Source organism: Phragmites australis, chromosome 16 (genome assembly GCF_958298935.1).
Source record: "Phragmites australis chromosome 16, lpPhrAust1.1, whole genome shotgun sequence".
In the NCBI taxonomy this organism is placed as follows: domain Eukaryota; kingdom Viridiplantae; phylum Streptophyta; class Magnoliopsida; order Poales; family Poaceae; genus Phragmites; species Phragmites australis.
Window position 1 is genome coordinate 6,397,952 of NC_084936.1, and position 16,971 is coordinate 6,414,922.

The following is a 16,971-nucleotide window of genomic DNA, read 5'->3' on the forward strand; positions in this document are numbered from 1 at the left end:
TGGTCCCAAGAGGTAGCAAGGGATGGGGCAGCCACAAGGTTAGCCCTCAGGTGACTCCATCCTACCGTATGAAGGTGCACAAGCGGCATCAAACAGCACGGACAGAGAGAATACATCAGCCGGGGTCTCAGTTTTATCACCATCGGAAAAAAAGATGGAAGGAAACACATCTCAAGCCGGCATAAAGTATGAACCACGTCATCCTATAGCTTTTCTAGTTTTAACGGATCGATGACCTTATGTGAGATCATGTTGAAGAATGAACACAACTTTATCATCGGGCCTCGGACTTTCTCTGGCAGAACGCCTTTTATTGCAACTACAAGCAATTGTATCATCATCACGTGACATAATCCCTGTCCACAAAATCCCTGTCCAGAATTGATATGCATGTACTAAAGGACAATCAAAGATATTAGGAGAACATGTATTGTACCTATGATCAATTACCTTTTTTCCACAGTTATTATCATCTAAACTATATATCTTCAACCAAAAATTTAAAAGACATATATTAAGATCTTGCAAATTGGGAACAACCAATCCCCCATACTCTTTTTTCATGCAAAGACTATCCCAACTTGCTAAATGATAATTAAGCAAGTGGCTTCTTTACTAAGCTATCTTTCATGCCACCTCGGATATTTTTTTCTGAAGAAATTGATTCATCTTTTTTTCCTTCCTTTCGCATACAAATAACAAGCAGAGATTTTAGTTTAGTCATCAGTATAATAGATATGTTATCACATAAAACGTGATTAGTTATGACTTATTTATATATTTGTACTTCATCCGTGTGAGACATATTTGTTCTTGGCCTAAACAGCATTTTCTGCATATAGATGTTGTAGCAGGTAATTAAGGAAGTGTTATGAACATGTCAAGAGTTGAATGACTCGATAGATCATTGCTCTGCGTACCGGAAACAGTCTTGCTTGGTCAACACAAGTAAAGCGTGTGTTATAGCCTTGTACCACGTCTCCCCACATGCATGCATTATTTGCAGTGGATTCGTGCAAGTAACCACTGCACTCGGAACAAAATGGTGACCAAGTAAATGTCAGAAACCTTTTTTTTTAACACAAGTGATCAGTGTCATCGACAGTATGACCAAGTAGATGAGTTAGTAGAGTGCAAAGATATTAGAAGAAAGCTTTGAAAAGTTGAAGAAGTTAACTCTGTTGTTTCATCAGCACATATACAAGCACGACTTTTCTGTTGTCCATGAGGCCATTTCAATCCGTTGATATGATCTACATGACTTGTTCTGTTGTCCATGAGTTCACACTGCCGCGTACGGCTATATAAGCACGTTTTTGGCCTCCATCGCCAAAGCATCGACGAGCTTAGCACAAATATACAGCAGACAGCAGAAAGCCAGATCGAATACAATGGCCTCCTCCTGCTTCCTTCTCGCCGCTCTTCTTGCATTGGTCACTTCTCAGGCCATTGCTTCTGATCCTAGCCCTCTCCAAGACTTCTGCGTCGCCGACAAGCACTCGCCCAGTATGTTTTCATTTTATTTCATCCATGCTCTGATGTTCTCTTGTATCAGATCAATGAACATACATCTGAAATATGTGATCTGGCACATGTAATTAGTATTGTTTTAATTGTTTATTACAAACAGTTGTATGTGTCACTTTCTGATCTTTCTACGTGTATCTTACTTAATTTTTATATGCATGCAGTGCGGGTGAACGGATTTGTTTGCAAGGACCCTATGACCGTGAATGCGGATGACTTCTTCAAGGCAGCCATGCTTGACAAGCCTAGGAACACCATGATGAGCAAGGTGGGGTCCAATGTCACTTTGATCAGCGCCATGCAGATCCCTGGCCTCAACACCCTAGGCATCTCACTGGCACGTATCGACTATGCCCCCTTAGGCGAGAACCCACCGCACACCCATCCACGTGCCACTGAGATCCTCACAGTGCTCGAGGGCACCCTTTACGTCGGTTTCGTCACGTCTAACCCAGACAACAAGCTATTTGCCAAGGTGCTCAACAAAGGTGATGTGTTTGTATTCCCCCAGGGGCTGATCCACTTCCAGTTCAACCCAATCTACAACAAGCCAGCAGTCGCTATCGCCGCGCTCAGTAGCCAAAACCCAGGGGTAATTACGATTGCCAATGCAGTCTTTGGATCGAAGCCACCGATCTCAGATGATGTTTTGGCAAAGGCATTTCAAGTGGAAAAGGGGACAATTGATTGGCTCCAAGCTCAATTCTGGGAGAACAACCACTACTAAATAAGTCAAGCACGTGTTTATTGTATGGGAATATTTCTTATATGCACTTTGCAGACAAACAACATGTGTTTTTAGTTTCGGTGCTACAACTGATGAAATAAAGGGCAAGTATATCTATAATATCACTGTCATTGCGCGTCCCATCAGGACATTTTTTGTGAACTGAGGTCTTCTTTTTTTCTTTTGGGAACATATTGGGACAGGTGAACTGAGGTCATAATATGCTACTTTGGCATGTTTTGTTCTTGCATAATGGAAAGAATACAATCGTTACAAAATATATGCATGATGTGACGGTATATAGTATTTCTAGATCCGGATTTACAAATGAATATATGCATGATGTGGCCCAGATTTCCAGTTATTTATTTGTTGTGGTTGCCTGCAAGGAGTGTATTGATCCTAGGCTGGTGTGACTCCTTTTTCTTTGACCTGGGCATGGTGAGTTGTCTAGGGGTGTTTGGGTCCTCGAGCGAGGCTTACCTCGTCTAGCTGAGAAAGACAACTCAGGTACAACGCAAACAACATCATCCTGTTAGCATATTGAAAAGTAGGGAACAAAACCACATCTTTTGCCAACAGGGATCTTAACATGGACCACTTCCTAGGGGGTGAAAACTTGTTTCAACATATCTTCAGTGACATTGGGGTCAAAGCAACCAACAAAAATCTGTGCTCAACAACAAAGACAGGTTATCAATAGCTAGATAAGAACAGTTACTTGCACACAAGAAAGTAGCACAAAGACTGCACGGTGGTATTGCTAGGATCATTGTTAGACTGAACTCCCTGAGCACTTGGTACTCTAAATAAAACACAAATAAAAAAGGCATAATGTAAGTTTACTGAACATTGAGAAAAAAATGTGTCATCATGCACATTATGAACTTCCACAGCTATAAAACTCTATTCAGTTCAATGCATTAATGCATATGCAGATATTCCATGCCATTTTGTATTCACAAAAGAGCATTTTTCGGGCAATCTGATTCACAATAACTAGCTCACGGAATATAAACAACACAGTACCAAGCACAAAGAATCACAACAAGCTGATGAAAAAAATATGCTGAAAATATTGTACTCCTAATTAAATCCAACACCTACCAAACTCTATCTCCTAATCTAAATCAAATCAAACTCCTACTAAACTTATCTCCTAATTAATTGGCAAGCCTGGATCTCCTACCATAACATCTACTAAACTCGCGCTACAATACCGTCGGAAATACTGTGGTTCTACATATTGTTATCATTCTAGCGCTGAATGGAGTATTTCCTAATCGTAGCTCAATTATGATAACTTAGCACCAAATTCCAATTCAAATATAAAGAACATATCAAATTGAACTAATAATATGATACTAAATAGATCAAAGAGATGAAAATAAAGCGTATCGATATGGTCGACTACTTCATAGAGACAGATAGCATTCTATCACACTGTTGAACCAAGCAGCATTGAAAAACAACGAAAGAAACGGTTCAACAAACCTCAAAGCAAGTTTTGAGGCGGAAAATGACGCTTTCAAAAGACAACATGTTTCTCTACCAATTGTTGATAATTAGGCCACTCATTGCGCATGTCTTGGTTCTACATATCGTTATCATTCTAGCGCGGAATGGAGTGTTTCCTAATCGTAGCTCAATTATGATAACTTGGCGCCAAATTTCAATTCAATATAAAAAACATATCAAATTGAATTAATAATATGATGCTAAGTACCCGTCTATTCAGAGTGCGAGAAGCGTGTACCTCGCCAGTGGACGCGAAGTACCCATCTAGGCATGGCAGGGCCTGGGAACTATAGCGGCCTGGTGCGGCACGACCGACCCAGCTAGGCATGCGGCAACACGCCTGGCCTAGCCTAACATGGCACGCCAACGGCCAGCGCGGCACACGGCGGCACGGCCGGCCTGGCCAGCATGGCATGCCTGGTGCTAGCCATTAGGCGCATAGGGCTGGCATGGCTGGCACACAAAAGCACGCAGGGGTACGGCTGGTTAACAGGTTAAATAGGCTACTATTGGCCTGTTTAACCCATTAACCCATTTTTTTAATTTTGTAGCCATTTTGTGACCGTTTGAGCTCTGAAAATATCAAATAGTTTTGCAAAAATCATAATTTTTTTACCTATAAATAGGGCTCCACCCTACCATTTCATTCCACACTAGCAACATCATTTGCTCCCATGTTTCCTCCTCTCATTCTTGTCTCAAAGTTCCTGCAAATTTGTGAAATTTAGCACAATTAGGTTAAATTGTTGCCAAAAATCTGAGAAATTTCAATACTGTTATCCTACTATCTTGAAGAAATCTTGTGATTTTTTTTGCACCGTTGTTCTTTGTTGTTTCTTCCAAATTCCAATCTTTGTTTTATTATTTGATTATTTGTAACTCCAAATATTTGAATTATTTGTAGTGCTATTCGATATTGATCATGGACAGTAGTGATCATGATGATACGCCCATCGATCATGATTTTTTTCTTCAAAGACTCTCAGGGGACTATGGAAACTTTGGTACTAGTGCTGTAGATGAAGAAGGACCTAACGGTAACCTTCCAGTTGGTTCACATGCAGCAGCACCTCCATTGTTAGGCTCTACGAGTGCACACACGTCAGCAAGCACCGGCTCCAAAGGATCAAGAGTCACTACTTCCAAAGTTTGGCAAGACATCAAAAAGATCTACAGAGAAGAAGACGGGGTAAGTGTCATGTATGCTAAGTGTTATATTTGTAAATATGAATTATCTGCAAAGTCCTCAGGTGGAACAGGACACTTGAAAAGGCACGTCACAACTTGGAAGCAAAAGAGTGGAGCAGCCATGAAGCAGGTGGTGCTACAGTACAACCCCAACGGCTCTGTTCTTCATTAGGAGTATGACTCTGCCAATACTCAAAAAGAGCTATGCTGCTTTTTTGCAAGAGCGGATCTACCACTCAACATTGGTGAGTCTGCTGCATTTGAATATTACATTAATCAAGCTCATAATACTAGGTTAACGCATGTTTCTAGACAGGCAACTACTAGAGAGGTAGTAAAAAACTACAATGTGTGTCATAGCAAGCTTAAAGAAATGTTGCAAACATGTACATTTTCAGTTGCTTTGACCTCGGACATATGGGCAGGTAGGGCTAAAGAGGATTATCTTAGTGTGGTTGCTCATTTTATTAATAATGATTGAGAACTAGAAAAGGAGAATAATATGTTTTCGGTCGATTGACAATATGCATACTGGTGAAAATATTGCTGAAAAAATATCTCAAGTAGTCTTCAGACTTTGGACTCACAAATAAAATATTTGCTATCACTTTAGATAATGCTGGTGCAAACTCTAAAGCAACGGATATTCTTATGCCATTGTTTAGTACATATGCTGAATCTTTCTTGTTACATCAACGTTATGCTTATCATATTATCAATCTTATAGTAAAAATCTGGTTTGAAGAGGTTGGATCAATACCTAAATGATTTACATACTATAATATCTTTTGTGAACTCCTCTAACTAATGAATTGTAGCATATAAGCAGTATTACATTGCAATGGGTGTACGTCCATGTAAGTTTGCTATGGACATGCCGGTAAGGTGGAACTTTACTTTCTTGATGCTCAAAAATAGTTTACCATATAAGAGCACATTTGGTGTTTTTATTTATACACACTATCATCAGCATGAGATCAAACTTTACTCACAGAAGCGCATTGCTATATTGCCGAAAAGATACTTGAGTTTCTTGAAATTTTTTATAATGCAACTATGTGTTTACAAGGAGTTTATTATCCAAGATATTGTTTAGTAGTGCATAATATTGTTGAAATTGCTACTCATTTAAACAGCTATGAAAATGGCAATCTTCTAAGAGATTGTGTAGTGCCTATGAAATCTAAATTTTTAAAATATTAGAAAGAAATTTCTTTATTGTATGCATTTGCCTTTATTTTACTAATGTTCGTTCTAAGTTATTCGATGTTTATAGTAAATATGAAATAGAGTATGCAAGAGTTCGCCTACAAAGAAATTCCTTTATTTTACTAATGTTCGTTCTAAGTTATTCAATTATTTCTAATTTCTTTTATTTTCTTCGAAAATGACCCGTCACCACTCACCTCTCGTCTTAGCCTACAAATAGTCACCATCCTAATTCCTAAACTTCAGTTCCAGTGAGGCACTAATCACATCAACCACCCATCTTTCTTTTTCTACTTTTTAGCCAAAGGCACTTGCCCACTTCAACAAATCAATTCCATATTTTCATTCGCAGATCAAGACGCTGATAAAATTCACGTGCATGGTCATTTGTATGGCAATATTTTGAAAAGGTCTTTAGAGAAATTAACGGGGAACATGTAAAGTTTGCTAAGTGTAATATATGTAGCAATGAAATAAGTGTCAGGTCTACATATGGAACAGGGCACTTGAGGAAGCATGTTAAATATTACAAGAAAAATTCTAGGGTTTCTAATGAAGCCATGTAATTTTTGGAGCATAGGGTGTACTCTTTTTTCCTTGTAATAGAAAGGTTTTTAATGAGGCAACCAATCAATAAAGCTCATGTGATCTATTATCAGTATCTATTTTTTAGAATTTTATAGCTATTATTTTTGATTTTTTTGTATTTTTGGATCTCCTCCATGCCCCACTGCCCGTGCCCGTGGCTTGGCTTCACTCCACCCGTGACCCCTCCACCGTGCCCAGGCTAGCCGTGCCACGCCGTGCCTCCGAGTCGCGTTGTGCCTCCGGCCCGGCCGTGCCATCGGGCCACAATCATGCCTGGGTTGGCCTAGCACAGCACGATGGCTAACGGGTCGTGTTGTGGGCCAAGGGCGCGGCACATGGGCCAGCATGGCATGACCCATCACACTAACCGGGCTTGTTGGACTGGGCTGTAACCGGGCCATACCTAGATGGGCTTGTGTCGGGCTAGCCCGACAGGCCCATTTGGATAGCATTAGAGGGTGATTGGTTGTTTGCACGAACGCATCCTGGCATGGTGGATTCGTATAATCACAGAGAGAAGTGTGTTTGGTTACCCGTATATACTGTTCAAGCCTGGCTTGGCGGATGCAAATGTACACCCACAGTCTGGCCTGGGAGGGAAGCTTCCCTCTGTGACCTGGCTCGACAGATGCAAGCTCCTGCATAGCTCATGTAGGCAAACCCACTTATCAATGTCACAAAATCACCTTCATACGAGCAACCAATCAGAATCTCAGTACTGAGGAGATTATCGTATATATTCTTCTCTACGTGCATGGGGTCAATACAGTGAGGAATGTCTAAGTATTTCCAATAATCAAGCTCCTAGAGAATTGATTTCTTGTTCCACAATCCATTTTCATCACTCATGGAGGATCGTTTTCGCTTGCTAAGGACAACATTGATATCCTTAACCTTATCATAGACATCTTGCCCGCTAAAATACCTTGGAGGTGACGCTTTCTCCCTTGTGCCATCAAACTGAGACTTTATTTTTCGGTACCGGTGTTCCTTGGAAGGAAACGTCGATGCCACATGTACACTATTTTCTTTGACTCGTTCAACCACATACTCTCAGTGTCATCTAAGCATTGGGGGCAAGCTTCACATTTTCTTTTACTCTGCTGTTGGGGGGGGGGGGGGATAAACCAGCCTGAGGATAATGGTTAAAGATTACCATCCAGGTCCCTATGGAGCCTTGATCTCCGGACCCTCAGTTAAAGGCTTAGCCTCCGAAGTCATCAGATCCCTTCACGGTACCAATTCGTACTTGCGAAGCCTTCCCTTGGCTTAGCCGGCTTGGTCTCCCGAAGGCTCAGCCTCCCAAAAAGCCGACCTCATGAAGCCTCGGTCCCCCGAAGCTTCAACCTCCGAAGCCCCGGCCTTCCGGAGTCCTGCTTCCCAAAGCTTTCACCTCCCGGTTCCATGCCTCCCGAGGCCCGCGCCTCGGCTGCTCAGGCCGCCTTCCCGAAGGCTACAAGGTGAGTCAGTAGGCCTTAGGAAAGGGGAGCATCGGTCGTGCTTTACCTACAAGGGGAGCATCGGTCGTGCTTTACCTACAAGGAAGTGACCGGCATTAAAAGCCTAGGCTGATGGATGTCGCTCTGACACTTCGGCATAATGGAGGCTATCCTGACACCCATGACAGTGCAACGCCGGGCCGCAATTGGCGATCGGCTCGCTGCACTCCAGGGGGAAGGCACCACGATAGTTATCATGGTGGATATTTATCTCCACCGATAGGGTAGAAAGTAATTATCCGGGATAAGACCCAGTAATTCGGTCAGATCCCAGATATTTGTACATTATGATAACTTGTACGCCAAGCTATGCATGACCCTATAAATAGGGGGCCATGATCATCTGGGTAGGAGAACGGGCAAGACAACAAAAAAGACACAAAGGTGAAAACACACCAAGTCACGCTGTGATACTCCTCCCAGAGCGATCCATTTTTTTACCATCAATACATTCGTGGTGTTCCTTCCTCTTAAACTTCGTCAACAAGCTTGAGTATCCTCCTTAGAAGAAACTCTCGCTGTACTTGCTAGGGCAAGGCGAACTCTTACTCCAACAGCGCGTCGTCCGTGGGGACCCGAACACAGAAGTGCTAAGAGAGGTAGAAATCCACCAGGAGAACCACCAAACGGTTAGCTAAAACCGCCATACCCACCGTTGCAAGCATGCAACCATATGCATGGCTGTCTCAGCCATACGCACCATATGCATGCTCCAGCCCCGCTGCCGTATGGGACGGCATTCCTCCGACCTTGGCCAACTCAGAACCCTTGGTCGGTACAGGAACTCCTGACGGCGCGGAGGCTTTCCAGCCTCTACACAACGAAGGCCTCACCGCCTTAGGCCGCCTTCCAATGGTTCTGGGCGGTCCAACCCAGGAGTGCTCCCACCTGGGCTTGGTCCCCAGGTATCCCCTTCGACCACACCTGGGATACCCCGAGCGAGCCAACATCTTCAGAAAGTTTGTCCACCCAGCGCCCTCCTTGTCAGGCGAAAGAGGGTTCCAAGGAGACGGAGGGCTCCGGGGTGCGTGGACCCCGCCATCACCTCTGACGCCGCCCTCACAACGCCAACCGCGCGCAGGGAACCCCAAGCTCACCTCGTCCAGGGAGGCATAGTCATAACCACTTCGGCCCCAAAAGCCGGTTCACCGGGCATCCTCGATGGTCTCCCAAAGGGGAAGGAGACCCTAGGGAAACCACAGGCTCCGGGACAGACCACCTTCGGCAGCGACCCCAACGACAACTCCAAGCTCCGGCGCCCCTAGAAGCACACGGGTGCATCCTGCACGGACCAGGGCGCGGCCACAACACCAACGACTGCCGCACCCTCATGACCTTTCGAGAGGAATACCTCAGAAGGCAAGCAGAATACCTGGCCGCAGATGGAGCAGGTGAAGGACGATGCAGGGTTCGGAGGCTTGGGGCAAACTCCCGGGAAAATCCCCGGCCCCTCAACCCTGCACCGTCACTATCGACCCTACTACCAACGGTACCACATCCAGCAATGAGAACTGAGTCGGGGACACGACGTCGCCAGGCTCCGGACGAGGTACCTTTGGAGCCGAGTAGCGGCTCAGGGCCAAGGCGGTCGAGGACCGCCTCTCCTGACTAGCCTTCGACTACGCCTCCAACATGCCGTCGTCAGGCTCTGGACGAATTACCTCCGGGGCTAGGCAAAGGCTAAAGGCTGAGGGGGTCAAGCACCGCCTCTCCCAGTCTACCTACTGGCTTCGAGGCCACCAAGCCTCGCAATAGAGGCCTTATTCCTACAAAGGTATGCCCATTGTTAACTACCAAGTAGTTTACCTAGTGATCTATCTTTCATACGGCCAGGTTAGAGTCTGTTGGAGGCCTCCAACCTTTCTGCTAGAAGTCTTTTTGCAATAGATAGCCACTAGGTAGAAATAGTAGAACTTAAGTTACCTTCTCATTTAGCATGAACAGTTATATAACCTAGCTATATTTTATGCTACAACTAGCTTCTTATTGCCAACAGTAGACTGCAAAACTTAGCTAGTATAACCATGCAAAATCCCTACACTCCCCAGACGCATCGTGCCTAGGTCGCTTGGGGGGCGGGTCTGCCCAAGTTTCCTGGAAGGCATTGTGTAGCCTCGGAAGTGTAGTTGCCACGTATCAAGGGATTTCCTTGATAGACCGTGTTGCGGCGCCTCCCGTAGGACATCTTCGGGTGGCGTGACAAGCCCACGTACTACGGACGTAGTATTCCTAGGTCACCTAGAAGGTAAGACTGCCTAGATTTCCTGGAAGGTATTGCATAGTCTTGGTAGACAGTGAGGCCCACACACCGCTGGTGCCGCTTATGCCTAGGTCACCTACAAGGCAGATTATGCCCTGGGTGCCCTGGAAGGCATTTGCATAGCCTTGGGTGTCGAAGCCACGCCCCGGGGGATGTCCTCGGTGGCGGAGTTGCGATGCTCTGAGGAATGCTGTCGCAAGGAATTCTCGTTGCATGACATGCCTACACACCGCGGGCGTAGCATTCCTAGGTCACCCGGAAGGCAAGACTGTCTAGGTTTCCTGGAAGGTATTATGTAGCCTCAATAGTGTGTAGATGCCGGTTATCAGGGGACTTCCTTGGTAATGTAGTTGCAGCGCCCCCGGGGGATTTCTCCGGAGGCATGACAAGCCCACGCACCAGTAAGCATTGCTTGCTTAAACCCAAGGTCACCTGAAAAGGTTTCCCGGAGGGTAGGCTTTGCCCTGGTAGGAAGTGGAGCCCACACACCGCGGGCGTAGCATGCCTAGGTCACATGGAAGGCAAGACTAGCTAGGTTTTCTGGAAGGTACTGTGTGGCCTCGATAGTGTGTGGACGCCGCATATCAGGGGACTACCCTGATGTGAGGATGCGATGCTCTGAGGAATGCTGTCGCAAGGAATCCTCTCTGCACGACATGCTTATATACCGCGGGCGCAACACGCCTAGGTCACCGCTAAGGCATCAAGCCTAGGTTTCCTGGAAGGTATTGCATAGCCTCAATCGTATAAATGCCACGCACTAGGGCACATCCTTGGTGGATAGTGTTGCGGTGCACCCCGGACATTTCCTCGGGAGCATGACAAGCCTACACACCGCGGGCGTAGCATGCCTACGTCTCCTGGAAGGCAAGACTACCTAGGTTTCCTGGAAGGTATTGCGTAGCTCCGATAGTGTGTAGGGCCTTCGACATTAATACATGCCAAGTTACCTTACAAAACCTCCGACAAAAACGGAGAGTCTTAAAAAACCTTCGGAAACTTTACAAAACCTCTGATAAATACTGAGATCTTACAAAATCTTTGACAAAAACGAGGAGTCTTACAAAACCTCCGACAAAAAACGGAGTCTTACAAAACCTCCGGCAAAAACGGAGAACTTTACAAAACCTCTGACAAAAATGGAGAGTCTTACAAAACCTCCGACAAAAACGGAGAGTCCTACAAACCTCTGGCAAAAATAGAGAACTTTACAAAACCTCCGACAAAAATGGAGAGTCTTACAAAACCTCCGACAAAAATGGAGAACTTTACAAAACCTCCGACAAAATCAAAGAGTGTTACAAACCTCGGGCAAAAACGGAGAACTTTACAAAACCTCCGACAAAAATGGAGTGTCTTACAAAACCTCCGCACAACGGAGAGCTTCACCAAACCTCCGGTAAAAACGGAGAGCTTTACCAAACCTCCGGCAAAAACGAAGAGCTTTACCAAACCTCCGCAAAAATGGAGAGCTTTACCAAACCTCTGCACAACGGAGAGCTTTACAAAACCTCCGGCAAAATGGAGAGCCTTACCAAAGCTCTACCAAAACAGAGAGACTTCCAAAAACCCCTGCAATGGGGATGTTTTTCGAAAACTCTGCCAGGCGAAAAGGTTCTGAAAGGACCTAACAGGAAGAGTACCCTGGCATCTTGAAGGCAAATGCCCCGTGCCGAAGGGATACGAAACCCGCTGGCCTCCAAAGAGCACAGCACACAGATCAAAGGGGCATAACAATCCCCCTCCCTACAGGGAAAGGTATAACCCGTGTGACTCAAACACGTATGGTAAAAGGTAAAATCATTACCCTACCATCTCCCTTAAAGACACATTTCATATGTCATTTTATGAGTGTTATACTAACATTTAATAAAAGCCCACGCTTCGTGGCACAGGAAACATAGTGGAATCCTCGACTGTCCATTGCAGAGACCGTAATTCACGATAGCGGCTAAGGGCCGAGGGGGTCGCGGACCACCTCTCCCACCTAGACTTCGGCTTCACCTCTGACACGCTATCGCCAGGCTCCGGACGGAGCACCTCCGGAGCCAGGCAGCAACTAAGGGCCAAGGGGGTCGCGGACCACGTCTCTTGCCTAGCCTTCAGCTTCACCTCTGACGCCTGTCGCCAGGCTCCAGACTGAGTATCTCTGGACTGGGCAGCGGCTAAGGGCCTAGGGGATCGCGGACCACCTCCACCGCCCAGCCTTCGGCTTCGCCTCCGACATGCTATCACCAGGCTCCAGACAGAGCACCTATGGAGCCGGGCAGCGGCTAAGGGCAGAGGGGGTCACGAACCACCTTTCCCGCCTAGCCTTCGGCTTCGCCTCCGACGCGCCATCGCTAGGCTCTGGACGGAGTACCTCTAGAGCCGGGCAGCGGCTAAGGGCTGAGGGTGTTGCGGACCACCTCTCCCGCGTAGCCTTCGGCTTCGCCTTTGACACGCTGTCACCAGACTTCGGATGGAGTACCTCAGGAGACGGGCAGCGGCTAAGGGCCGAGGGGGTCGCAGACCACCTCTCCTGCCTAGCCTTCGGCTTTGCCTCCGACACACCGTCGCCTTTAACCCGGGCAGTCGCTAAGGAACCTGAAGGGTCAAGGACCACCTCTGAAGTTTATCTCCAAAGGTTCCAGATGGACTTTGCTGAGTTAGAAATCTGGAACAAATTGGGAAGAAGGCCCTACCAGTGCCAAGCCCGAGGAGTACGCAATAACCAGGAACGACGAGTTCGCCACTGCTCCACCCGATTCTCCTTAGTTACCCTACGTATCTACCACGACCAGATTCCTAAGGCCACCTCTCCCCTAAAAGGAACGAAATCAGCAATGATCTATGGGAAGGCTCGCTACCTCAGTCGTCAGAAAAACTAGCCATCGCCTTCGAACGGGACGAAGAAGCACGGTTTGAAGGCGTGAAGGCACACGCGCATGCGGTCACCCATCAGGCATCCTTGATACTATACCAGGCTGGGGTTGGTATTCCTCTACATCCTCTCCCCCTCGAAACATCAGGGCCTGAGAATGAGGGGGTACTTTAGGGGGAAAATAAATTAGCCTGAGGATAATGGTTGAAGATTACCATCGAAGTCCCTCCGGAGCCTTGGTCTCCGGACCCTCAGTTAAAGGCTCGGCCTCCGAAGTCATCAGATCCCTTCACGGTACCTCTTCGTATTTGTGAAGCCTTCCCTTAGCTTAACCAGCTCAGTCTCCCGAAGGCTCAGCCTCCCAAAAACCCGACCCCCCGGAGCCTCGGTCCCCCGAAGCTTCGGCCTCCTGAAGCCCCGGCCTTCTGGAGTCCTGCTTCCCAAAGCTTTCACCTCCCGGTTCCATGCCTCCTGAGGCCCCCACCTCGGGCTGCTCGGGCCACCATCTCGAGGGCTACAAGGTGAGTCAGAAGGCCTTAGGAAAGATCTACCGGAAGGGGAGCACCGGTCATGCTTTACCTGCAAGGAAGTGACCGGCATTAAAAGCCTAGGCTAATAGACGCCACTCTGACACTCCAGTGTAAAGGAGGCTATCCTGACACCCCTGACAGTGCAGCGCTAGGCTGCAATTGGCGATCAGCTCGCCGCACTCCAAGGGGCAGGCACCACGATAGTTACCACAGTGGATATTTATCTCCACCGATAGGGTAGAAAGTAGTTATCCAGGATAAGGCCTAGTAATTCGGTCAGATCCCAGATATTTGTACATTATGATAACTTGTACGCCAAGCTACGCACGGCCCTATAAATAGGGGGCCATGGTCATCTGGGCAGAGGAGGACGAGCAAGATAGCGAAAAATACACATAAGTGAAAATACACCAAGTCACGTTGTGATACTCCTCCATAAGCGATCTATTTTCTCTACCATCAATACATTCGTGGTGTTCCTTCCTCTTAAACTTCGTCTCCAAGCTTGAGTCTCCTCCTTAGAAGAAACTCTCACCGTACTTGCTGGGGCAAGATGAACTCTTGCTCCAACATGTGCCCTGACAAGTTACGAAGTGCTGGCAGATCATTGATGGTGATAAACAACATGGCATGTAGGGTGAAGTATTCTTGCAAGTACTGATCCCAAACCTCAACGCCTTCAGACCAGAGTGCTTTAAGATCATCCACCAAAGGCCTGAGGTACACATCGACGTTGTTGCTCAGTTACCTCGGACCAGGAATTAAGGTCGACGGCATAATGTATTTTTGCTTTTTACAAAGCCAAGATGGAAGTTTGTAGATAGATAGTACAATAGGCCAGGTGCTATGTGAGGTACTCATGCTACCGAATAGATTCATGCCATCTGTGCTCATAGCAAACCTAATATTTCTTAAATCTTCAGTGAACCACCCAATGTGGAATCAATGGTTCACCACTTAGCTTAATCTGCGGGGTGCCATATCATTGCGTTGTTCTTACGACCCTTCTTATGCCACCGCAACAATTGTGACTCCTTTTTGTTCTGGAACAAACTCTTCAAATGGGGAATTATAGGGAAATATCACATCACCTTTCTAGGAGTCCCTTTTCTCTTGTTGCCTTCCTCTACGTCACCACTATCATTTCTACGCATGTATTAATGGGTTTCACAAATAGGACATTGATCCAGGTCTGCATACTCTCCACGAAACAAGACACAATCCTCCTTACATGCATGCATTTTTCTACCTCCAATCCCAAAGGACAAACTATCTTCTTTGCGTCATAGACGGTCTTGGGCACCTTGTTCCCCTCTGGTAGCATGTCCTTTAGCAGATGAAACAATGCTTTGAAACTCCTATCAGACCAACGATGGGTTGCCTTCAATTGCAGAAGCGTAAGCACCGCAAACAACAGCGTGTATTTCTCCTTACAGCCAGGATAAAATGATGTCTTCGAGTCTTGCACCAGTTCCTAGAATTTGGTAAACTCACAATCACTATACTCGTCGTGCCTCTAAGCATCACGCACTATTTGGTCCACATTCTCTACGAAATCCACGTAGTCATCATTGAATCCTAATATGTCTGCGTCCCTGAGATAATAATCCATATCACCAACTGGCGGGAGTCCTTGATCCGTACTGCCGTCCGGGAGGACCTGATCCATTCCCCTTCGTTAAGGCCTTCCTCGCCGTGTTTTTTTCAAACGTGATATCTCTCTTTGAATACACGCCTTAACAAGTGATCATACATATTGTCAGGTTTTGGGAACTTCTTCTCATTCTTGCAATCACAACATGGACACCAAATTGCCGTTTTACCCCGACCTTCCATATCCGCCACCGCGACAATCAAGAAAGACTTCACCCCGCTTATGTAATCGTTACAAGTACAGCAATCAAGGTACATCCAACTTCGATCCACAATCTACAATTTGAAAAAATATTATTTCTAAATAGAAATGACAGAAACGATAGAATAAGTATAAAAATTATAACTCAATTTAACTAAATTAAGTGTGTACGTGGGTTCAAGTGATATTCAAGAGAACAATTAACATCCAAATATGATACATGTTATCTATGGCGAAGGATCCTAGCTAACTTCTAATAGGCAAAGATAGGTCTTAATCCCATTCGAGGATATGTGGCACGAGTAGGTTTTCATGCTCTTGTACGGTTCTGGAGAAAATTTCAGCAGCACCTCCCCGCTGTTCTCCAAATACACGTATTGACAATGATCCAAGAGGGTGTGTATCTAGAGAACAACAGGGAGACGCCACCAAAATTCTCTCTAGAACCAGATAAGAGCACAAAAACGTACTACTCGGGCCACATATCCTCAAACTGTCCAAAGTACGTAGACAATTCAAGAGCATCTTCTTATAAATATGATGAGTTGTCAAGTTATATTTATAATCAAACACTCCCGAACGGGAGATGTAGGTTACGCATGTATAGTAATTAAGGGGGACAATCCACATATATCAAGATCTGGGAATAGGAGCAAAATTGTTGATTCCAACTCAAACCCTAGAATCCACCATGCCTTTATGAGCAAGAGGAGGAGGAGAGGGAGGAGGCAAACCTTTAAAGGCCAGGGACAGGCACCAACTTCAAATCACCAAGATTTGATTTGGCCTCAACATAATCGCCAAAAAAATCGCCCCTTTGCCGAGCAACCGTGACGGACAGACACTATCTGGTCGTGCTGCTCAGTAAATAAAATAACTATATACATCACTCATTAGTGACGGGTTGTAAGGACACCCGTCACTAATGAGTGAGCCATTAGTGACTGGTCTCATAACAACCCGTCACTAATGAGTGATCTCGGCATGGAGCCGCCAAGGCTACATTTAGTGATGGGTTATAAGGACACCCGTCACTAATGACTTAACATTAGTGACAGATTATAAGGACACTCGTCACTAATTATTTAACATTATGATAAGGATACCCGTCATTAATGACACATTAGTGATGGATGAAAACTAAGACCCATCATTTATGACTTCTACAAGAAGAGATCGACTTTCAGAATAGAGGCATGCATGCAAA

At 45.8% G+C, this 16,971-nt stretch overlaps 1 protein-coding gene across 1 annotated transcript; it reads left to right on the forward strand.

The window, feature by feature from the left end:
• The first annotated feature begins 1,351 nt into the window (after positions 1-1,351).
• Positions 1,352-2,374, forward strand: LOC133896521 (germin-like protein 8-7). Its single transcript, XM_062337151.1, has 2 exons — positions 1,352-1,506; positions 1,692-2,374. The coding sequence occupies exons 1-2, from the start codon at positions 1,392-1,394 to the stop codon at positions 2,252-2,254; spliced, it is 678 nt and encodes a 225-aa protein (XP_062193135.1). The 5' UTR covers positions 1,352-1,391; the 3' UTR covers positions 2,255-2,374.
• The last annotated feature ends 14,597 nt before the right edge of the window (positions 2,375-16,971 follow it).

Bases quoted from the DNA above. Each gene is read 5' to 3' on its own strand.
- LOC133896521 (XM_062337151.1), top strand. From the start codon at position 1,392: ATGGCCTCCTCCTGCTTCCTTCTCGCCGCTCTTCTTGCATTGGTCACT. The intron at 1,507-1,691 runs GTATGTTTTCAT...ATATGCATGCAG, and splicing joins CGCCGACAAGCACTCGCCCA to TGCGGGTGAACGGATTTGTT.